At 46.3% G+C, this 24,427-nt stretch overlaps 1 protein-coding gene across 1 annotated transcript; it reads right to left on the bottom strand.

The window, feature by feature from the left end:
- Window positions 1-407: 407 nt before the first annotated feature.
- Window positions 408-12,391, bottom strand: LOC132830235 (class A basic helix-loop-helix protein 9-like). Its single transcript, XM_060847768.1, has 2 exons — window positions 11,569-12,391; window positions 408-3,354 (listed from the first exon to the last, which is right to left on the bottom strand). Exon 1 carries the CDS (start codon window positions 12,389-12,391, stop codon window positions 11,606-11,608), a length of 786 nt encoding a protein of 261 aa, XP_060703751.1. The 3' UTR covers window positions 408-3,354; window positions 11,569-11,605.
- Between the last annotated feature and the right edge of the window lie 12,036 nt (window positions 12,392-24,427).

Below are 24,427 nucleotides of genomic sequence, written 5' to 3' on the forward strand. Positions count from 1 at the left end.
TGAGCTAACCAACCACTCCAAGGGTTTCAAGTGTGCAGCTTTAGTTTTCACTTTTGTCATTTTTTTTTCTTAAAAACCTAAGGGCAACCTAACTTGTTCAAAGGGTGGTCGATTTTTGCTCTATTTCTGTCCTTTTTATTGATTTTAAAAACAACTTCTGCCATTAGGAATTCTTTTAAAACCACAAGAACTTAGATCAGTTTGGATGTCTTTGTTACCGTGCTGCCAGTTGAGGTAAGTGTTACTATTGCTACTGAGTTGTAATAGTCTGTGCTCAGAAGATGTTAATGACTGTTCATTCAGGGCTTAAACACATTTGGAATCAAAATCAACTCAAACTCATTGCTTTGATAATTGAAAAAAGTAGACAAACAAAATTCAAAATGTCCTTTTATTCAATAGTTCTTTATGATTTCTTAATTTTTTCCCCCTCTAGTAGTCTGATGAGTCTCTCATTTTAAAATGTACCAAACTGTTAGAACTGCTATCTGGCATAGGACTGGTAATCCAAAGCCCCAGGCTCATGTTCTGGGGATGTTCATTCAAAACCCTCTGTGGGTCAATGGTGAAGTTTGAATTAAAAATACCTGGACTTAGTCATAGAGTCATAGAGATATACAGCATGGAAACAGACCCTTCGGTCCAACCCATCCATGCCGACCAGATATCCCAACCCAATCTAGTCCCACCTGCCAGCACCCGGCCCATACCCCTCCAAACTCTTCCTATTCGTATACCCATCCAAATGCCTCTTAAATGTTGCAATTGTACCAGCCTCCACCACATCCTCTGGCAGCTCATTCCATACACGTACCACCCTCTGCGTGAAAAAGTTGCCCCTTAGGTCTCTTTTGTATCTTTCCCCTCTCACTCTAAACCTATGCCCTCTAGTTCTGGATTCCCCAACTCAGGGAAAAGACTTTGTCTATTTATCCTATCCATGCCCCTCATAATTTTGAAAACCTATAGTCAAATGGAATCCATGCAACCATTGTTGATTATTGGCAAATCCCATCTAGTTCTCTGATGACCTTTTGAGAAGGAAATCCTACATGTGACTTCAGAATCACAGCAATGTGATTGACTCTTAACAGCCCTCGAAATGGGGCTGGCCAGCCACTCAGTTGTAGAGCCGAACAAAAGGAGTGAAACCAAGGCACCAAAACGCAAAACCCCTAGTCCGGCAAAGTCCCCCATCATAACATTGGCAGACTTGTCCCATGAGCAAGTCAAGTAACAATGTGGCATGGTGCTCAGGGATTAGCACTGCTGCCTCACAATGCCAGGGACCCAGGTTTGACTCCAGCCTCGGGTGACTTTCAGTGTGGAGTTTGCATGATTACAAGGATTGGGTGGGATATTTTTTGGAGGGTCAGTGTGGACTTAATGGGCCAAATGGCCTACTTCCACACTATAAGGATTCTATGAAGAGCATGATGTGGTCATACACACAGAATTATACTTTACAGACAATTTCCTTGGCTCTGTCCTGTGCACAAAATGCAGGATATAAGCCTCCCAGCCTTGTCAGTCTACTCTTGATCACCATCATCAAAGTTATGGTAGGGGTAATGGATAGCGCTGTCAAGTGGCTCTCCCAAAGGAATAGCCTGCTCATTGACTCTCAGTTTAGGATCAGCCAAGGCAACTCCTGACCTCACTATAGCCTCAGCCCAAACAGCAAAAAAGACCTGAATTCCACAGGTGAGACGGGAATTGCTGCACTTAACATCAAGGCAACATTTGGCCAAGGAACCCAGCAAAACTGGAGTCAATAGGAAATAGGCAAAGCTCTCTACTAATTGGAGTGATTCCTACCACAAAAAAGGCCAAGTGCCTCAGTTCAGAAATTCCTCAGGGTAGTGTCCTGGACCCAACCAACTTCACCTCATCATCAACAATATTCCCTCAATCATCATTTTAGAAGTAGGAATATTGACCAATGATTCCTTAGATGTTGAACCAGTTTATATCACTTCAACAAACTTCAGAGGACATCCAGACTTAGGCTGACAGTGGAAATTACACCACACCACACAAGTACGGGGCAATGACCATCTCCCTATGACATTCAATAGTATTGTCATTGCTGAATTCCTCCGTGATCAACATCTTGGGTTACCATTGATCAGAAACTGAACTGGTAATTAGTTGATTAGCACATTGAACATGACTTGATTTTGTTTAGAAATTTGGTTTGGAGTGTTTATTTTGCATTTTGTTTCTCTATTTTTTCACTGTGGCATAGCATCCATTTCTGAGGGATGGTAAGGTTAAGGTTAGAATCTGTTGGTAAATAGGGATTTGGGTGCAGTTACAGATATTTCATTTGGAGTTCTTCACCACAGCCTGGACAGAAAGGGATTGTTGAGGTCAAGACTTCCCAATGGGAGTGCTGTAATTCCAAGTGGGATTGTGAGCTTGAGGTTGCGAGTTCTGAGATAGCATTGCCCATTGTGGAGCTCTGACTGAGTTAGAATAACTAGTCTCTGACTCTAACAGGCCCCTCCTCTCACTGACCTCCAGTCCCTGCTCTCTCAAAGGATCACAAATCCTTTCAAGCCGCAAGGGGGTCATAGTGGGGAAAACTTTGGGAAACATGAGTGTAGGTAGCCTTTGCCTCACTTGTGTGGAGGTGATGGCCTTGTGTTATTGTCACTAGGCCTATTAATACAGAGACCCCGATAATGGTCTGGGGACCTGGTTCACATCCTGCTAAGGCAGATGGTGGAACTTGAGTTCAATAAATATCTAGAATCAAGAGTCCAATGATGATTGTGAGTTCATTGCTGATTGTCAAGAAAAACCCATCTGGTTCACTAATGGTATTTAGGCATTAATGAGCCATCAAAGTTTCCTTGCCTTTGTTTAGGAAAGGAAACTACCATTTTACCCAGACTGGCCTACATGTGACTCCAGACTCATAACAATAAGGTTAACTCTTAACTGCCTTCTGACAAATTAGGGATGGGCAATAAATGCTGGTCTATCCAACAATGCTCACATCCTGTAAATGAAGTTTTAAAATTCTCCTGCCTTTCAGTTGCCTGGTGAATAACTGGTGGCACATGATGCCCCCTCTTGTTTGCAAGGTTGTGCAGCAAGACCAGCAAACAAGCATTATGATACTTCAATATAAATTCTCCAGAGCTCCTCCAGATTGGTCCCAATCATGGAAGCCTTGTTCCAGAACATCAGTGGTCAGCTCCATCACATTTTGTATGGCAGCATGGTTTTCCTGTATGTATGTTGTGTTCACGTATCTGGGTTACAAACTGGAGACTCCAAACATGTTGTCAGTGGATTGCCCGTGTTGCTTGGTTTGCGTTGTTCAATTGTAGCTGGCACAACCGACTGCGAAGAAAATTAAAGACATTGTGACTGCGAGCAGGATACCAGGGCATTCACCTGTATGATTCACTGCCAATGGGTACACACCCACTGGATACCAAGGGCTAAAGGTTCTGATATAGGACAGCTGAAACAAAAATGGAAACTGCTAGAGAAACTCAGCACTTCCGACCTCATAGTCCGGGAACCCCGCACTGCCTAGTTCCACTCCTTCCCAAGATCCACAAGCCTGACCACCCTGGCCGACCCATTGTCTCAGCATGCTCCTGCCCCACTGAACTCATCTCTACCTACCTCGACACTGTCCTATTCCCCCCTAGTCCAGGAACTCCCCATATACGTTCGAGACACCACCCACGCCCTCCACCTCCTCCAAGACTTCCGTTTCCCCGGCCCCCAACGCCTCATCTTCCCCATGGATATCCAATCCCTCTATACTTCCATCTGCCATGACCAGGGCCTCCAAGCCCTCCATTTTTTCCTCTCCAGACATCCCCAACAGTACCTTTCCACTGACACTCTCATTCGTTTGGCTGAACTGGTCCTCACCCTTAACAATTTCTCCTTTGAATCCTTCCACTTCCTCCAGACCAAAGGGGTAGCCATGGGCACACGTATGGGCCCCAGCTATGCCTGTCTCTTTGTTGGCTACGTAGAACAGTTGATCTTCCGTAATTACACCGGCACCACTCCCCACCTCTTCCTCCACTACATTGATGACTGCATTGGTGCCACCTCGTGCTCCCGTGAGGAGGTTGAGCAATTCATCAACTTCACCAACACATTCCACTCTGACCTTAAATTTACCTGAACCATCTCTGACACCTCCCTCCCCTTCCTGGACCTCTCCATCTCCATTAATGACAACCGACTTGACACTGACATTTTTTACAAACCCACCGACTCCCACAGCTACCTGGATTACACGTCTTCCCACCCTATCTCTTGCAAAAATGCCATCCTGTATTCCCAATTCCTCCGCCTCCGCAGTATCTTGCTCCCAGGAGGACCAGTTCCACCATAGAACACACCAGATGGCCTCCTTCTTTAGAGACTGCAATTTCAGTTCCCACGTGGTTAAATATGCCCTCCAACACATCTCGTCCACATCCCGCACCTCCATCCTCAGACCTCACCCCTCCAACCATAGCAAGGACAGAACACCCCTGGTGCTCACCTTCCACCCTACATACCTTCGCGTAAACCAAATCATCCGCCGACATTTCCGCCACCTCCAAAAAGACCCCACCACCAGGGATATATTTCCCTCCCCAGCTCTTTCCGCCTTCCGCAAAGACCGTTCCCTCCATGACTACCTGGACTACCTTGGAGGAGGTGGAGAGCGTGGGTGGTGTCTCGAACATATATGGGGAGTTCCTGGACTGGGGGGATAGGACAGTGTCGAGGTAGGTAGAGATGAGTTCAGTGGGGCAGGAGCATGCTGAGACAATGGGTCGGCCAGGGTGGTCAGGCTTGTGGATCTTGGGAAGAAGGTAGAACTGGGCAGTGCGGGGTTCCCGGACTATGAGGTTGGAAGTGCTGAGTTTCTCTAGCAGTTTCCATTTTTGTTTCAGGTCCGCGCCCCCCCTACAACCCACCCTCCCATCCTGGCACTTTCCCCAGCCACCGCAGGAACTGTAAAACCTGTGCCCACACCTCCTCCCTCATCTCTATCCAAGGCCCTAAAGGAGCCTTCCACATCCATCAACGTTTTACCTGCACATTCACTAATATCATTTATTGTATCCGTTGCTCCCGATGCGGTCTCCTCTACATTGGGGAGACTGGGCGCCTCCTAGCAGAGCACTTTAGGGAACATCTCTGGGACACCCACACCAATCAACCACACCGCCCTGTGGCCCAACATTTCAACTCCCCCTCCCACTCTGCCGAGGACACGGAGGTCCTGGCCCTCCATCACCGCTGCTCCCTCACCACCAGATGCCTGGAGGAAGAACGCCTCATCTTCCGCCTTGGAACACTTCAACCCCAGGGCATCAATGTGGACTTCAACAGTTTCCTCATTTCCCCTTCCCCCACCTCACCCTAGTTCCAAACTTCCAGCTCAGCACTGTCCCCATGACTTGTCCTACCTGCCTAGCTCCTTTTCCACCTATCCACTCCTCCCTGACCTATCACCTTCATCCCCTCCCCCACTCACCCATTGTACTCTATGCTACTTTCTCCCCACCCCCACCCTCCTCTGACTTATCTCTCCACACTTCAGGCTCACTGCCTTTATTCCTGATGAAGGACTTTTGCCCGAAACGTCGATTTCGCTGCACTTTGGATGCTGCCTGAACTGCTGTGCTCTTCCAGCACTACTAATCCAGAATCTGGTTTCCAGCATCTACAGTAATTGTTTTTACCCCGCTGTAGGGAGACAGCAGAGTTAACGCTGCAAGTCCACTGACCCTTCTTCAGGATATGCTGCTGAGTTTATACAGGAATTTCTGTTTTTGTTTCAGATCTTCAGCATCCATAGTTTTTTGGTTTATTTTACTGGTATAGGTCAGAGTTGGCTTGTAGCACTTGCCATGGGGAATCTTGGAACTCAAGCAGACTCTGTTTTTGCCCACTCACCTTTCTCTCATGGAAGATTCAGAACTGTACTTAATTTGCTTTGAGCTGAGACCTCCCTTACTCAGCATTTGACAGTAAGATGATGCTAATATCCCAAGCTCCAGCCTGGACGATGGTAGACCACATAAACCAAGGTCACCCTCGCAGTCACTGACAGTGCAGTCCTTGCCCTGCTCCGAGTTGTGGCTGCAGCAGGATGCATAATTCAGTGATGATGCTCTCACTGAAACACAGACATCTCATTGTTTTTCTCTATGGCTCAGGTAGGACAACAGCTTTGTGAATACCCTGTGCAAGCATGTTCTCTAGCTAGGAACACTCATCCCTCAGTGTAACCGTTCCCCTCCACCCTCTTCCAGCAGTTTATCCTACTCTGTGCTACCTCAGTTCATTCTATAAGCTATCATGCATTCCAAGGGGAATGGCTTTCATATGAGGGATCAGCTGATTTGTACATACATTTCAAAGAGGTTAAAAAGGCCTTAAATATCGTCACCTCACTTATTGTAGATTTTTGCAATTTGAAACTACAATAGAAGGCACCAAGCTTCTGGAATGGGTCAGCAGCCAGAGATAATCAATTACCAACTCAACTGTAAGCAGTTAATGATTTCTAAATAGCATTGGTGGAAGCCCTTCCCTCTTTTTGAACCAGTTGGGTTGTGTAAGGTTAAGAGAAGAAATAATTAAACTGAAGTGTTGAGTTTTACCATGGTAGGACTGGTATCAATCATTGCATGATGCCATGGTCCACCTGCGCTGTGAAAGGTCTGTTGGATTTTAGCTGAGATGCTGCATCAATAACATACCTGCTGCAGTTAACCCTGAAATTATGCATTGACCTTGGAGATCTAACAGCAGTTGGAGCAGCCAAGAAATAGCCCAATTTCTCTCCCATAATGTGTTGCAGTCTTTCTATAAGATTCTGCTCTTTTTTAATAAAAGTGTTTTTCATATTTTAATATTTCATGTTGTATGAGAGAAACTTCAAGACTGTTCACTGAGTCTAATTTTCAAAAATGGGTTTTATTCTTCATATTTATTAAAAATAGCAGAGCAGGAAGAACGTTGACATGTTAAATATTATGTAAACATACTTCAAATATTGTACCTATGATATGGCACAGCATTTAGATCCACAGTACTTATACAGATTTTAGCTCACAATAAGACTACCATTTGAAAATTGCTTTCAATTTCCCTCATAACACATGGTAAACACCAGAGGTATACACTCTCACCAACAACCTTTCTTAAAGAGGCTACATAAACACAGGTGGTTGTTTGCAGTTTGTACAGACCTGAGTTACATATAAGAGCTGCTTGAGTGGAAAGGGAGTATGCACTGACTAACTGGTGTTCTTCACGCCTCCAGTGGCCAGAGGACACAGCATGGCACTGGAATTATCATCTCCCATCCCCAAAACATTTCAGTTTAATTTCAAAAGTTTCTGAAGTTTTGTAACATCCCTTTATCTGTTCATGTGGTTGTCAATTCCTTCAGGAGATTTCAGAAGCAGATATTCCCAGTAGGGTTGGGGGTGAGTCCAGAACCAGGGATCATTGTCTAAGGATAGGAGGTAAACCATTTAGGACTGAGACAAAGAGGGATTTTTTTCACCCCAGAAAGTGGTGAGCCTATTGAATTCCCGACCATGGAAAGCAGTCAAGATCAAAACATTTATGATTTCAAGGAGTTGGGTTTTTTTTTCAAGCACTTGGGACTAATGGGATCAAAGGATATGAGGGGGAAAGCAGGAACAGGCAATTCAGTTGGATGACTTGTGATAGCAGAATGGCTCAGTGGTCAGCTCTGCTGCCTCACAGCACCAGGGACCTGGGTTCGATTCCAACCTTGGGTGACTGCCTGCGTGGAGTTTACACATTCTCTCCGTGTCTGCATGGGTTCCCTCCCACAATCAAAAGATGTGCAGGTTAGGTGAATGGGCCATGCTAAATTGACCATATTGTTCAGGGATACGTAGGTTAGGTGCTTAGGCAGGGATAAATACAAGATAATAGGGTAGGGGTCTGGGTGAGGGTCTTCAGAGGGTCAGTATGGACTTGTTGGGTCAAAGATCCTGCTTCCACATTGTAGGGATTCTTTGATCAGCCATGATTGTGGTGAATGGTAGAGCAGGTACGAAGGACCAAATAGCCTACCCCTGCTATTAATTTTAATATGGAAATTGCCAGATCATGGCACTAACCTGGTATGAATATAGCTGCGTTTAGATTAGATTAGATTTCCTACAGCATGGAAACAGGCTTAACACGGATTACAAAATCTTCGCCAGGGTGTTGTCTTCCCGCCTGGCTTCCGTGCTGGCCCACATGATTCACCCAGACCAGTCCTACACGGTCCCGGGCCGGAGGATACACGACAACGTCCACATGCTCTGGGATCAGATCCATTTCTGTCCACGGACTGGTCTGCCGAGCGCCTTCCTGTCTCTCAACCAGGAGAAGGTGTTCGACAGGGTCGATCACGAGTACCTGCTCGGGATTGTGCGAGCATTCGGGTCCGAGACGCAGTTCATTGCCCGGAACAGACTTTTGTACGCCGCCGCAGAGTGTCTGGTTAAAGTTAACGGGTCACTGACGGTACCCCTTCACTTCGGGAGAGGAGTGCGTCAAGGCTGCCCCCTGTCCGGCCAACTGTATTCCCTGTGCATGGAGCCTTTCCTGTGTCTCTTGCGGAGGAGGTTGTCGGGGCTGGTTCTGAGCGGCACGGGCACGGGGGTGATCCTCTCGGCCTACGCCGACGACGTGCTCCTCACTTTCACTGACCTGGGGAGGATGTGCGAGTGCCAGGCCGTGTACTTGGCAGCGTCTTCCACCAGAATCAACTGGGCCAAATGTTCCGGACTACTGGTTGGTCAGTGGCAGGTGGACTCTCTGCCAGAGGAGTTACGGGAGTTCAGCTGGAGTACCACCCATCTCCTCTACCTGGGGGTCTACCTCAGCCCAGCCGAGGAATCCTGGCCAGCGAACTGGCAGGAGCTGGAGGCCATAGTCTTGGCTCGCCTAGGCCGCTGGACAGGACTGCTCCGAGTGCTATCTTACAGGATAAGAATGCTGGTCATAAACCAGTTGGTGGCTGCCATGCTGTGGTACCGGCTGGTCCCTTTGGTCCTTCCTCCTGGTTTTGTCGCTGACATCCAGAGAATGTTGAATCACTTCTGGGACAAAGATGCACTGGGTCACTGTGCAGGTTCTGAGTCTCCCTATTGAGGAGGGTGGTCAGTCGCTAGTGTGTCCCCGCACCCAGGTCGCGACCTTCCGCCTTCAGACCTTGCAGCGATACCTTTACGTTGAGCCTCCTCCTGGGCGGTGCGCCCTGGCGACGTATTTTTTCCGCCAGGTGCATAACCTCAACTACAACACGCAGCTCCTGTTCGTCGACCGTGACGGTTTGGAGGTCGCCCTCAAGACGCTGCCTGTCTTTTACCAGGACCTGATGACTGTCTGGAACATGGTCGAATCGCGTCGCGCCTACCCTCCGGCAGGATTGGCGGCTGTCGTCAGGGAGCTGTTGCTCAGGAATCCGCACCTCTGTACTCGCAGGTTCGAGTGGCTGTCAGAGGGGAGGGCCGTGGCTGCGAGGGTGACCAGGATCGGGGACGTGCTGGGTGCCGGGAACCTGGGCTGGATGCTGCCACAGGACATAGTGAGCAGGGCAGCGGTAGACGTCTGGTTCGTGACCACCGCCATCTGACGCCTTATAACGGCTCAGACCCGACATAGTGCACCAGTTGGAGAACGCTCAGGTGTGCAGTGGAATCCTGTCTGAACTCACCCCTGCCTGGACGGAATTTCACATTGGCCCCAAGGTCCCGTACTTCCCGCGGGAACCTGTGCCCCACAACCTGAGCCGCCTCCGGAATTTTAGTTTTGTCCCTTTCAAGGACGTAAAAAGGCGAGCCCTGTATCGACTGCTGCTGCACACCGTCCACGTCTTCTCCCTCATCCACTGCCTTGGCGTGCCCATTTGCTACCGGGCGGTAGGGATCCCCAGTGGAGGGCTCTCTACGTGGGAGTCCTCCCCCTTTCTCTCGGGGATCTGGGGTGAAGGGTGCTGCACACAGCAGTCCCCTGCAACCGCAGATTGCGGTGGTTCACAGACTCCCAGCCCAACTGCTTGTTCTGTGGTGCTGTGGAGTCCATGGACCATGTGTATATTGGGTGTGGGCATTTGCACTCTCTTTTCGATTTTCTTAAAAACCTCCTCCTCTGCTTTTGTTTGCACTTCAATCCCATACTCCTGACCTTCGGGCACCCGGTATGGAGGAGGGAGGGCAAGTCTGAAGACCTCCTTGTGGGTCTGTTCCTGGGCCTGGCCAAACTGGCCATAAACAGGTCCAGGCAGCGGGCCATGGAGGGGGTTGTTAGGGCCAACTGCCTGGCCCTCTTCCGCGGTTACGTTAGGGCCCAGGTGTCCTTGGAGAAGGAGCACGCGGTGTCCACCAACACCTTGGAGTTGTTCAGGGAGAGGTGGGCGCTGCAGGGAGTGGAGTGCATTATTTCCCCCTCCAACTCTATTTTGATTTAACCCCTGCCCTCCCCTTCACTGTTTGATCACACAGCATTGCCCTTTGATGTGAAGGACACTGCTCATCACTGGCCACTCGGGTGTTTTCTATCTTCCTGATGGTGGAAACTGATTAAAGATTTGTGCACGTTGTGTCTCTCACTGTGCCCCACACCTGCACACACACAACATGGGTGCTGGAATATAAAAAAATAAACAGGAGTGTCAGACTCTGTGCTAAAAAAAATGGAAACAGGCCTTTTGACCCAAGAAATCCACAGCGATCCTCTGAAGAGTAACTCATCCAGACCCATTCCCCTATCCTATATTTGCCCCTGACTAATGTGTCTAACACTCTGGGCAATTTCGCATGGCCAATTCACCTAACCTGCACATCTTTGGACTGTGGGAGGAAACTGGAGCACCTGAAGGAAACCCACGCAGACACGGGGGAGATTAGCATTCAATTAATTAGAATCCCTACAGCATGGATGGCCAACAAGTCCACACCGACCCTCCGAAGAGTAACCCACCCAGACCCTTTCCCCTACTCCCTACTAATGCACCTATCACTATGGGCAATTTAGCATGGCCAATTCACCTGACCTGCACCTAATTGAAGTGGTAAGATATCACACGCAGGTTATTCACTTGTATTGACTGCACCATGCTGATATATAGTACCCCTTCACGCTGCAGTGAAATGGTCAATTTGTCAGCCTGTGGAACACGGTGTTGAGTGGCTCCGGGAGGGGTGGGGGATATGGGCGAAACAGTCGACGCAAGGCTATCCCTAACCGCTGGGGAAGGTTCACATGAAGCTCGCTAAAGTATTACCACGAGGAGAGAGTGAGGACTGCGGAATTCTGGAGTTCAGAGTCGAGAGTGTGGTGCTGGAAAAGCACAGCAGGTCCTCGGGTATCATCTGAGGAGCAGGAGAATCGACATTTCGGGCATAAGCCTTTCATCAGGAAAAGTATTACCACTGTCAGATATAATCTGCGCCCATTTCCCTTGGGATTGGGAGTTGGGTTTGAATCTGTGCTAAATGTTCCTGAATATAAACATACATCCCACACCGTGAGTTTTTTTTTAAAAAGTACCTTTTATACAAAGCAGACAGCCTCATCAGTCTCCGGCTCAGTGCATTGGCAGTGTCTGTTGGTAGCTGGTTCCTGGGAAGTAATTGAATTGCCAAGGCAGTGGGGTTGGAGAGGGGTTTACAAAGGTCTCCAGGTGACTCGGCTGGAAAGCTGTCCTCACCCCAAAGTGGGAGCCGCCGGCACTTGAGTAACACTCCGGGCTGGGCACGGTGCCCTGTTCTCGGGGAAGGTCACTGGGAGGCTGCTGGAAGTAGAGGGGGCTGCCCGGAGTTTCTGGCGGACAGGAGGCGGGCGGCTCAGCGCCAGGGGACGGGGTGTCTGCGGGCAGCCGCCGGCACTCGCTGTGCTCGCACGGCCACCTGCGGAGGGGAGCGGAGCGCAGGAAGAGCGAGAGGCTGGCGATCTTGTGGATGGCCCTCCGCAGGGTGGCGATCTTGGACAGCCGCTTGCCGTTCAGGTCGTGCCTCAGGCTGAGTCGCAGGGCGTTGAAGGCCTGGTTGTAGTCCAGGATGCGCTTCCTCTCCCGCACGTTGGCCGCAATCCGCCTGGCCTTGGAGCGCACCGGCCTGGCCCGTCTCCTCGCCGGGCTCTCCCTCCCCACCACCTCCACCTCCTCCTCCTGCTCCGGGCACAGCTCTCTCCGGGAGTTTCCCAGCGGCTCGGCCGGGTGTCCCTGAGCTGCAGGGCAATGCTGCACTCCGGGCGCCCTCCTGCGAGCTGACCTCTGCATTACTGCTGCCTCTGATCCAATCCACTCACACTGACTCCCAACCAGCCAGCCAGCCAGCTCCCCCGGCTCAAAACAACTTTCCAAAAGATACATCGCTCCCCCCTTTTTAAAACATACACACACACGTGACAGAAAGCTCACCCTCTGCGCCACAAAACAGGTTCATTTCCACCTCCATCCCCTCTCACCAGCTCAGCCCCCCCCCTCCCAACTTTTGCATTTAACCCTTTCCAGCCTCCTTCCTTAAGGAGACCCTTCAGGATGAGCAAATTCCTGCTGAGGTCTGAACTGAAAACACTCCTTGATGCTGCCCGAGCCGCTGTGATTCTCCAGCGAGGATCCTTCCTCACCTTGTAAACTTCCACCCCGGGAAGGAGGTGACAACGTCTCTGTTTCAGTCCAAACGGAGTTTTACATTGAATCAACCCGAAAGCACCGTGGATGCTGTAACTCAGAGGACAAAGTAGACACTGCAGGTGAAAGCTGAGCAGACCGGGCAGCATCGGTGGAGAGACCCTGCTGAATGTTTCCACCGGTTTCTATTTTTTGTCTCAGTTTTTCCTTTACAATTTCACCTATTTTCCCTAATCAGCTATGACACATGTCTAGAGGAGGTGGGCGGATTAGCCCACCTGATGAAGGGCTCATGCCCCAAACGTCGATTCTCCTGCTCCTTGGATGCTGCCTGACCTGCTGCGCTTTTCCAGCAACACATTTTCAGCTCTGATCTCCAGCATCTGCAGTCCTCGCTTTCTCCTAGAGGAGGTGGGACTTGAATCGGGACCCCCGGATTCGGAGTAGGGACACTACCTCTGCACCATAAGAGCCTCCCTGTGTGTATGTTATTCTAAGAGGGGCAGACCACAATAAATTGTTAAAATGCAAACATCGACAATGGCAGCAGCGGCTGTGGCCTCAGCCTGAACTTTGGGAGCGATTCCGCGGATGATTTGAGTGAGTGTACCCGCCTTAAGGTGTCTACAGAACTCCAACCACCCCGACTCACTCCCAGTAATTAACTGGAATTCTTTTTAACTTCAAGCACTGAGGGTAGCTCAATATAGCTTGGCACTTATCAAGCTGCGGAGTGCAATATAGTTTTGTTGGAGTTCGAGCGGAATTTATTACCGTTTGAAACGAGAATTTAATTCCAGATAACCGTGTGCTTCTCATTGGCAGACCTGGTAGGTAGCAGCCAGAACTGCAGCCAACACAAAGCTGTAATCCGATACAGTATTTCCTTCTGATATCAAAGATGGGATTGATTTTGATGCACTAGAGTTAAATTTGCACTAAACTGTCTGTGTATTGTACTAAGTCCCGCTGAATTTGCAGTTAACTTTGCACGTACCATTCAGCTTTGAGAGTGGATGTGGGAGCGGGCAGATAGTCAGGCGGGTGCTGGATTTCCAGCTTAGCCTGGACATGTAGTTTCAGCGTAGTGCAAACTGGTGTCAGTGCCAGTGTGATTCTCAAATGACCAAGTGAGTCTTCCTTCTCCTTGATGTTCCTCTATTTTACCCGCCATTATTCCTTCATACCTCTTTTTGGCTCTAGAATCCTAGAGATGTACAGCAACAGACCCTTTGGTGCAATTCGTCCGTGCGGACCATATATCCTAAAATAATCTAGTCCAATTTGTCAGCATTTGGCCCATATCCCTCTAAACTCTTCCTATTCAGATACCCATCCAGATGCCTTTTACTGTTGTAATTGTACCAGCCTCCACCACTTCCTCTGGCAGCTTATTCTGGACAGCACCACTCTCTGTGTGAAAAAGTTGCACCTTAGGTCCCTTCTAAATCTTTCCCCTCTCACCCTAAACCTATGCCCTCTAGTTTTGGACTCCCCCACCCCAGGGAAAAGACCTTGTTGCTATCCATCCCCCTCATGATTTTATTAATCTCTACAAGGTCACCCCCCCTCAGCCTCCACCAGGGAAAACAGCCCCAGCCTGTTCAGCCTATCCCCATAGCTCAAATCCTCCAACCCTTTAAAGTTGCTCCTTGCACATTCTGTACTCCAGTAAGACTTCTGCTGTTTTGAGATTTTGGTACTTTCTCCTTATTCAGTTCGGTGAATCATTTCATATCGAAGGATTTGGTTGGTCCCACCCTTTGTCTTTATTGGAGCATGTTGCTTGCATGTGGGCGGCACGGTGGCACAGTGGTTAGCACTGCTGCCTCACAGCGCCTGTAGACCCGGGTTCAATTCCCGACTCAGGCGACTGACTGTGTGGAGTTTGCACGTTCTCCCCGTGTCTGCGTGGGTTTCCTCCGGGTGCTCCGGTTTCCTCCCACAGTCACAAAGATGTGCGGGTCAGGTGAATTGGCCATGCTAAATTGCCCATAGTGTTAGGTAAGGGGTAAATGTAGGGGTATGGGTGGGTTGCCCTTCGGCGGGTCGGTGTGGACTTGTTGGGCCGAAGGGCCTGTTTCCACACTGTAAGTCTAATCTACCTACTCTCCTTCCTTAGCCAAGGGTACATCCCCTACAACATGACTGCTCCTTTCTGTCTTTTACCTTCTAGCTGTATGGCTTCACTTGAGGAGCCTTCTAAGATGTCATCCCTTTTTACTCATGTAATTGATGCCCTATTCAATATTGTGATAACTCCCGTACTCTTTTACCTGCTTCCATGTCTCACCTGAATACCCAATATCCCGGAATATTGAGCTGCCAATCCCCCACCATCCCCACTCTCCACTATCTCTCAGTGATAACAATGTGGTCATTTTAATTTGTGCCCTCAACTCATCTGCCTTGTTTGTCAGACTCCTTGCATTAAAATAAATACCTTCCAACATTAATCAACTCCCTTTGCCCTAACTGGCTGATAATTTCTATGCCTTCTTGACTTCTTTGCCGTCTCTTACAATTTGGGGTATTCCTGTCCCCTGCTGAACCTTCTCCCTAGATCCCATCTGTCAAAGGCATTTCCAATATCTTGAGAGGAAAGAAGCAATAAATGCAACGCTTGATAAATTGGAAATCCAATTGCATATTTTAAAGTTCAAAGTTTAGGATTTCTACAGTTCTACCTCTCCATGTCAGTACACTCTAAAGAAATTATTGGGAAGTGCTTTGGAGCTCTGACAAGCTACATTGAGGGAAGTGTCTTACTGCTACCATATTGGGGAAGCTCCCTCAGTTGCGTTATGACACAGCCATCGAATAGGATCCTGAGTGAAAATGTATCTGTGAGATAAAAGGGCTACATTGTAATTAGAGTCGTCAATGCAGTTTGAATTCATGCCTGAAATTAATATAGAAACTACTGGAGAAACTCAGCATCTGTGGATAGAGAAACAGAGTTAATGTTTCGAGTCCAGTATGGCTCTTCTTCAGAACAGTACCTGATATGTCACCTCAGCCAAGTGGAGTGGGTCTCTGGGGTGGGGGGAATACAATGACACTTTTTTTCAGGCTTGTTCGTTAAACAATATCAATTACAGTGTCAGTTCAAAGTGCTTCTCACTTTCTCCATGCTTTTTGTTTGACTGCACTGCAACGTTTCTCTTCACGGACATTTCCTGAGCTTTGGTAGAATGCCATGCTTTTTGAAGGGCAGGTCGTACCTCACAAACCTTATTGAGTTCTTTGAAAAGGTAACCAAGGAAGTGGACGAGGGTAAAGCAGTAGATGTGGTGTATATGGATTTTAGCCAAGGCGTTCGATAAGGTACCCCATGGTAGGCTAATGAAAAAACTATGGAGATATGGCATTGAAGGTGCATTAGAGGTTTGGATTAGGAATTGGCTGGCTGGAAGAAGACAGAGGGTAGTAGTTGATGGTATAGGTTCATCTTGGAGTGCAGTTACTAGCGGTGTTCCACAAGGATCTGTTTTGGGACCATTGCTGTTTGTCATTTTTATAAATGACCTAGAGTAGGGGCTTGAAAGCTGGGTGAGCAAGTTTGCGGATGACACGAAAGTCGGTGGAGTTGTGGACAGCGAAGAAAGATGTGGCAGGTTACAGCGGGATATAGATAAGTTGCAGAGCTGGGCAGAAAGGTGGCAAATGGAGTTCAATGTAGCTAAGTGTGAAGTGATTCACTTTGGTAGGAGTAACAAGAAGATGGATTACTGGGCTAATGGTAGGCTACTTGGTAGTGTGGATGAGCAGAGGGATCTTGGTGTCCATGTACACAGATCTCTGAAAGTTGCCACCCAGATAAATAGTGCTGTGAAGAAGGCATATGGTGTACTGGGCTTTATTGGTAGAAGAATTGAGTTCCGGAGTCCTGAGGTCATGTTGCAGTTGTATAAGATTCTGGTGCGGCCTCATCTGGAGTATTGTGTGCAGTTTTGGTCGCCATACTGTAGGAAGGACGTGGAGGCATTGGAACGAGTGCAGAGGAGGTTTACCAGGATGTTGCCTGGCATGGTAGGAAGATCGTATGAGGAAAGGCTGAGGCACTTGGGGCTGTTCTCATTGGAGAAAAGAAGGTTTAGGGGAGATTTGATAGAGGTGTACAAGATGATTAGGGGTTTAGATAGGGTTGACAGTGAGAACTTTTTTCCGCTAATGGAGTCAGCTGTTACTAGGGGACACAGCTTTAAATTAAGGGGTGGTAGGTATAGGACAGATGTTAGGGGTAGATTCTTTACTCAGCGCGTTGTGAGTTCATGGAATGCCCTGCCAGTAGCAGTGGTGAACTCTCCCTCTTTATGGTCATTTAAGCGGGCATTGGATAAGCATATGGAGGTTATTGGGCTAGTGTAGGTTAGGTAGGCTTTGGTTGGCGCAACATTGAGGGCCGAAGGGCCTGTACTGCGTTGTATTTTTCTATGTTCTATGTTCTATGAAACCAATCTAAGGCAGGAAAGGTATACCGGTGACATTTGAAAGTAGTTCCTCTTTCTCAAATCACTTGTGTTACTCCTCATCTTTAATCAACCACCTCTAAGTGACTTGTGCTTCCAATTAATCAATTTACCCATAGAGCCTGATATGTGCAATGTATTGACACTAAAAATGTTAATATTGAAAGCAGTTCACTCATGTTTATCTCCATTATCCACATGTGGCTTCTACTGACTTATTACCAAGTTTGAATAGATTAAGGCACTGAAACACAGTCAACTGATGAAGTCGCTCAAAGTATTCAGTCTTGTTAGGGTATAGCCCTTTCTTGTCCTGTGTGTTGATTTGCTGTGAGAATCTGAGGTAAAGGTCATCGTTTTTTGTTGCCATAAAAATCAGTTTTAATGAAGTAGATAACTCAAATTTGGATGCTAAAAATGTAGAGGCAGTCTGAAGACTATTCAACAGTTAGAATAGGATTGTGACAAAATACTGTGGATGCTGAAGATTTGAAGCAAACAAATCAGGAGTGTGAGAGAATATTCATAACTTGTCTGGATGGGTGGATCTCCAACAACACACAAGAAGCTTGACAATATCCAAGACAAAGCAGCCCACTTGATTAGCACTACTTCCAGAAACATCCATTCCCTCTGCCACCGATGCTGAGCAGTAGTAGTGTGTACAATCCATAAGGTGCACTGCAGAAATTCACCATGACTCCTTGGAGTGTATCTACCAAACTCATGACCACTATAACCTAGAAGGACAAGAGATTAGATAGATGGGGGCACCACCACCCTTCCAAGCCACTCACCATCCTGGACTTGGAAATATGCTGCTATACGTTAGGTAGTGTTGGGTTGAAATCCTGGAATCTCTCCCTAATAACATTGTGGGTCAACCTACAGCAAATGGACTGCAACACTTCAAGAAGGCAGCTCACCACCACCGTCTCAAGGACAGTTAGGGTGTGTGCTAAATGTTGGCCCAGCCAGCAAAGGCCAAATCCCATGGTTGAATTTTAAAAGAAGAGCTATCTTCATATGGCACACATTTGCCATGGAGGTCAATTCTTGACACGTATGGTCTGCAACAAGTGCTGTTTATTAAACGAGTATTTCTTATTCTCTCTTGGGCTGTGGACATTGTCGACAAGACCAATATTTCTTGTCCACCCCTACTTGATCTTTGAACTGAGTAGCTTGGCCATTTCAGAGGGCAGATAACAGTCAACGGACGTTGTTGCCGGTCTGGAGTCACATACGAACTAGGTCAGGTAAGGAGGCCAATTTCCTCCCTTGAAGGACATTTCTTATAAAGGCCATTAGCATTGGTTGTTATCATGGGCTTTTCTTTTGGTGTTGGTCAAGTTTTTGCAGCAACTGTTCATCCTGGTGCTACACAGCATTTGCTGCCATCAGTTCGTGACTCCCAGGTTCAGTAAAGGACGTTTGACACCTTCATGTCACAGTTATGAACACCTTTGACATGGAGCTTTGGGTATCCCATTGAAGAGCTGTTGCCCCACAGAAGGAGCTTTTGGGAGTGGGCAGCCTGTGCACCTGAATAGGAAGTAATGATTTGTACTAAAACTCAATAAATAGCCTTGGCTATCCAGGGTGGTGCGAATGCAATCTTGTGTTGACTTCATTGCTTTGGGTAAATTCCAAGGATAGGAACTCTGACTGAATTTTGTTTCTCCCCATTGCTCTTTTAAGAGTGTTATGAGTGAATTTAACTGTTGAGAGAGTGTATTGTTCCTGTCTGTGCTATACAAATATTTGCATTTAACCCAGGAAGAACTCTTGATACATACATATTAATATTTATACACAAGGCATTTTCTTGACTAGGAGGGTGGCAGTTGGATTCTGGCAATATATTCTGGCTGCTGCACAACTGTGAAAACTTAAGCAGATGCTTAGTTCAATAACAACTGCCAGGCATGGATCTTGGTGATTGTTTAAGCTTCAGTTGATAGGGAGCAAACAGGCTAGATTGACATCCAACAAGTAACATATTTCCCATAGTCTAACCCTCATTCCCACAACCCATAGCTCAACAAATAATAGTGTAGTTAACAACCAAAAATGTTCAGAGTTTTGACAGGCATCCAAGAAGCAACAACGGGAAACTGTTCTGCAGTGGGAGGAATGCTGTATAAAGCTTCCTACCAATATTCCAAGGAAAATTCAGACCGAACATTTGAGGTGTTCCTGCTGTATCCTTGAGAAAAATGCCAAGTAGTGTTTTAAACACTAGAATTGTTTCTGCCACAGGAAAATCTTGTCACACTTGCTTTAGTGTGGGATGTAAATTGTTCAGGTTCACATAGAACTGTCGAACAATCGATCAGACGAAGATGCCTTTACTGACTCTGAGTGCAAATCCAGCTAACCCCCTTATAGCTCTGAAATTTTCTCCCTTCAAATAGCTTTCCTGTTCTCTTTTCAATGTTACTACCAAATTTTCTTCCAGTGCCCTTTCCTGCACTTATGAGCTTATATTTCCATTTAACTATTAGTAGGTATAAAATCTTTATAGATTGTGTTCATTTTCTGTAGATTCTTACATATTTCGCTTTTTTGTAAACTCGTATTTTCAAAATTCTGATCTTTTTATTGGTGTTGAATGCATTGCTTTTAATTTGTAATGGCATCCACATACTGTCTTATTATTACAAGCTAATTAAAGCAGAGATACAAATTATCCTCCTGGCTCCTCACTAATAAACATGACAACACAACTCGTGTTTTTGAATTATTTCATTGAACCCACATCTTTTACTCATGTAACCTTGTAGAGACTGTCTCTGCTATTTTAAGGTAAAGAGTCCAAGTTACTTTGTGATCCAGAACAACAGCTGAGCACAAACTTTCCTGCTGTCGCCATCTGTGTCCTTGGAAGGGTTTTAAAATGGGCACCCAGCCCGTTTATCTGAATGAAGACACTCTCCTCAGTTGTAAAATCCTGCAGCGAGTATTTGAACCTAGAGCTGTTGGTTCAGAAACAGGGTTCGGTACCCAGTGCACTAGGAGACAGCCGAGGACACAGCTCCCACAACCCAAAAATACAGAGACCCTGCGTTTCCCAATCAGCTCGATTCTCCTGGTGGCCAAATTTACCGTAGCTTTATTTTTAAACCATAAAATTCCAATATCTTCCAGAATTAACTCTGAAATGGGAATGCTCATTGCAGATACACGGTTTATAAATCTCAACTTCCCTAGAGCCATGCTGCACCATTCTTTTTACCAGACTGCATATGTTTGTTATTGGTCAAGATTTGCATACACGTGCCTTGGATGGAGTTGATCATAAATTGTATATGAAGCGTGTACCTGCTTTGTTTTATTTAGGGGCGGCGGGAGCGGAACTAGGGTAAAGCCCGACCTGAACTGTTGGGGAAGGCGAAAGAGTGAATTTCAGAATTAATTGTATCTCTTTCATCACAGATTTCTCAAATCTAGGGTGGAGATCACCTGTTAGCCTGAATGGACCTGGTTTAGTAGACATGGATCACAGAGGATAAATCGGTACTTTATGAAGGATTTTTTCCCCCAGACCTGTATGTTATTAGCGCTTTACTCAATCTCCGGGATTGAGATAAACCACCCCCTGTCCAAATTTCACTGAGAAAATAGTCACTTCAGAAAAAGTGAAAAGTTTGCCCCGCAGACATCACTTATACAAAATTGCTGCTAAATCAGCTTTCTTGTTTGATTAAGCTTTTGGTATTATTGGTTAATTTCCCGCCTTTTGCACCATCAAAATTCAGTTGGATTTATCTTCCAATTCTAACTGGGAATCTTCCCGATTGTTTCACATTTAGCTGGAGTGGTTTGCTGCTGTAGTGCATGGTTCATATTCAACCTCAAAACGTTAACGACACAGGCCGTCGTTAGAACAGTGGAAATAAGGTTCTGTGTGTTTGAACTGGTGAAGGGTTGAGTTACTGTAGAGTCATACAGCAGAGAAACAGGCCTTTCAGCGCAACATTCCCACATCGGCCAACAAACACCAGAGTTCTGAGGCAAGGTCACTGGACCCGAAACGTTAAATCTCTCCTTCTCTCACCAATCTTGGAAAGGTGGGCACCCAGCCCGTTTATCTTAATGAAGACACCTTCACAGATGCTGCCAGACCTGCTGAGCTTTTCCAGCAATTTCTCTTTGTGTTTCTGATTCACAGCATCCACAGTTCTTTCGGTTTTATACATCTACTCTGATCCCATTTAACCTGCACTTGGACCACAGCCTCTTCATTATAATTTAAGTCACGGGATTTTTTTCAAAAAATGATTTGTGGCAAAAAGAACAGTTTCTGAAAGACAATCACATTCGCTCAATTTGCTTCGGCCCTTAAATTCTCTGCACGTTGACCGAGCCAGCTGCAAGAAGCTGAACTTTACAAAAGCCTGAGAGATGTTCTGAGAGGGCATTGTGCAAATACCAGTGGTTCCCAACCCGGCCATTAAAAAAAATGAAAATAGCATTGATTTTTTTTTTAAAAGTAAAATATTGGAACCCATTACCTTAGGGTTAAACTGTCCAGAGAATGCAAAAGGACCGCAACTTCCTATTCTTTATCATTACTCACAGTTTGAATACATTTAGTTAAAAATCACACTCCTAAAGCTAGTGCTTCCAATTAAACCTGTTGGACTCTAACCTGGTGTTGTGTGTTTTTTAACTTTGTACACCCCAGTCCCACACCGGTACCTCCAAATTTTGAATATTTTATACTGGTATTATTAAATATTCCAATACCCACATTTACTGAAGAGTAGTTATTATATACAGTAGTCCAAATAATATAACCCATTTATATTTGACAAATTCTCGCTTTATCTAATCAGTTCTGGTTTGACAGTGTATTAAACCTTTTTATCTGATTATCTGAAACATAGATTTCTCCTTCAGTGCAATTAGCAACAGCCTATTTGACCATTACTCCAACCCTTCCTAACTCCTTTGAACTCTGTTCATTGACGGTAGAAGACACCAATAAATCACAGTGAGGCGCCCCCGAGCCACGGAAGGTAGTGGACAGCACTTCAAAGGTTAGAAAAACTCGCCAGCCAAACAAAAAATTACAATTAGCACCTGCGATAGCTGTTGACTTGAGCCGTCACTCTTGAATTACATTGAGGGGTTGTCCCTTGTCTTTAAACGGAACCGTTCATCCAAATTAATAGATCAGGAACGCGGGAAAATAAAAGACAAGTTTGAGGTGATTTACTGTAATGTGGATTCCTGGGAAAAGGTACCACTTATCTATTTATGAGCTATCATTTTGTTTTTGACGCTGGCAATTTTTCTCTGTTTCAGATTTTGTTCTCTCTTCCACTGTATGTATAATTTACACAGTGATTATCTACAACTGAGCAGCAAGACTGCAGGTTCAGTTAACTCTTTGTAGAAACCCTGGCAACAGTCTACTGTTGTAAAACAAGGCAAGTGTGCACAGAGGTAATCAGCCAGGCACGGAGAGTGAACCAAACTGACACTTCATATGAAGAATGTCTACCAATGCTTTGGTGATTGAGATTTCTTGCCCTAGATTTACTGACTGATGGTATTCTAGCATGAACAGACAGGGAATAGATAAATGTGCAGGCAGATGGAGTGAGTTTAGAATGGCACCGTGGTGAATGTATACATGGTGGGGAGAAGGGCCTGTTCCTGTATTGTGCAGTTCTATGTTCTATCAAATCACACTTTTCCTTAAATAGAAGCAAAAACAGCTGCTACCCACATTATAGAAACATGGCTTAAAAATTATTGTAATTGCTAAAAGGAAATAAAAGGGGGAAAAGTACTCCAAACAGATACCAATGAAATTATCCAGAATTTTTAACATCAGGCAAGCAATAAGTTCTAGTGACTTCCAGTAAAGCATTTAACTATTGCTCACAAGACAATGAAGGACAGTTAATTGGGCACATAATTGCAGGTAGCTCTTCTAATTGAAAACAAGTTTTCTACACTCTTTCTTGGTGCACAGTTTAGTACCTATATTTGAGTCTTGTCCTACACCACCACCCCCCCCCCACCCCCCCAAGGTCAAACAGCTTGAAGAGATGTGAAAAGGAAGGGAGTTAAGGCATCTGATTTCTATTTTACTTATTTCTGTGCTGGACCAATACCGTCAAAAGTGTTTAAAGACTAATTCTTGAAGAATAAGAACATGTCAGTATCTATACACCTTTCCTGCAGTTCTGCCAAGGAGGAACGCTGCCTTTACCAATACTTCACATTTTTGTGGGAAGGAAGCGAGATCTGACAATTCCATGTACTCACATCCTCCCTGTCATTTTGTGGGTTAGTTCTTTGCTCCTCGTCTATGACTAATCATACATGTAAGGGAAATGGAAAAGATGTTTATCAAATAGAAGCATCAATATAAAAACACGTCTTGTGCTGAGTTAGCTAACTTAAAAAAATACTCAGGGGGTGTGGCTGTTGCTGGCTGGCTCATAGAGATGTACAGCATGGAAACAGACCCTTCAGTCCAACCCATCCAGATTTCCCAACCCAATCTAGTTCCACCTGCCAGCACCCAATCCATATCCCTCCAAACCCTTCCTATTCATATACCCATCCAGATGTCTTTTCAATATTGAAATTATACTAGCCTCCACCACTTAATAGGCCATTTGGCCTTCTGAAAAGTAAATCCCCCAGACCCATTTCCCTCTGACTAATGCATCTAACACTATTGGCAATTTAGCATGGCCAATTCACCTAACCAGCACATCTTTGGACTGTGGGAGGAAACTGGAGCATCCGGAAGAAACCCATACAGACACGGGGAGAATGTGCAAACTCCACGCAGACAGTCACCTGGGGCTGGAATCAAGCCCGGGTCCCTGGCACTGTGAGGCAGCAGTGCTAACCACTAACCCACCATACCATCCATGTTTAATACCTGTCCCTAGTTGTCCTTATAAAGGTGGTGGTGAGCTGCCTTCTTGAACTGCTGCAGTCCACTTGCTGTGGGTTGACCCACAATGCTGTTAGGAAGGGAGTTCCAGGATGTTGATGTAGCAAGAATGGAGGAATGGTGATATATTTCCAAGTCAGGATGATGAGTGACTTAGAGCGGATTTTGCTGGGGGAGGGTTTTTTCCACTTATCTACTGCCCACATCCTATGAGATGGAACTGGTCCTCGGTTTGGAAGGTGCTGTCTCTGGTTATTTGATGAATTTTGTTAGTGCATCTTGTAGATTGTACATGGTGCTGTTACTGAGCATCAGTTGTGAAGGGAATGGATATTTGTGGATGTGGTGCCAATTAAACAGGTTGCTGTGTCCTGG

Source organism: Hemiscyllium ocellatum, chromosome 31, assembly GCF_020745735.1.
Source record: "Hemiscyllium ocellatum isolate sHemOce1 chromosome 31, sHemOce1.pat.X.cur, whole genome shotgun sequence".
Lineage (NCBI taxonomy): Eukaryota > Metazoa > Chordata > Chondrichthyes > Orectolobiformes > Hemiscylliidae > Hemiscyllium > Hemiscyllium ocellatum.

Excerpts from the sequence above, each read along its gene's own strand:
- LOC132830235 (XM_060847768.1), bottom strand. The coding sequence starts at position 12,391 with ATGTATCTTTTGGAAAGTTGTTTTGAGCCGGGGGAGCTGGCTGGCTGG.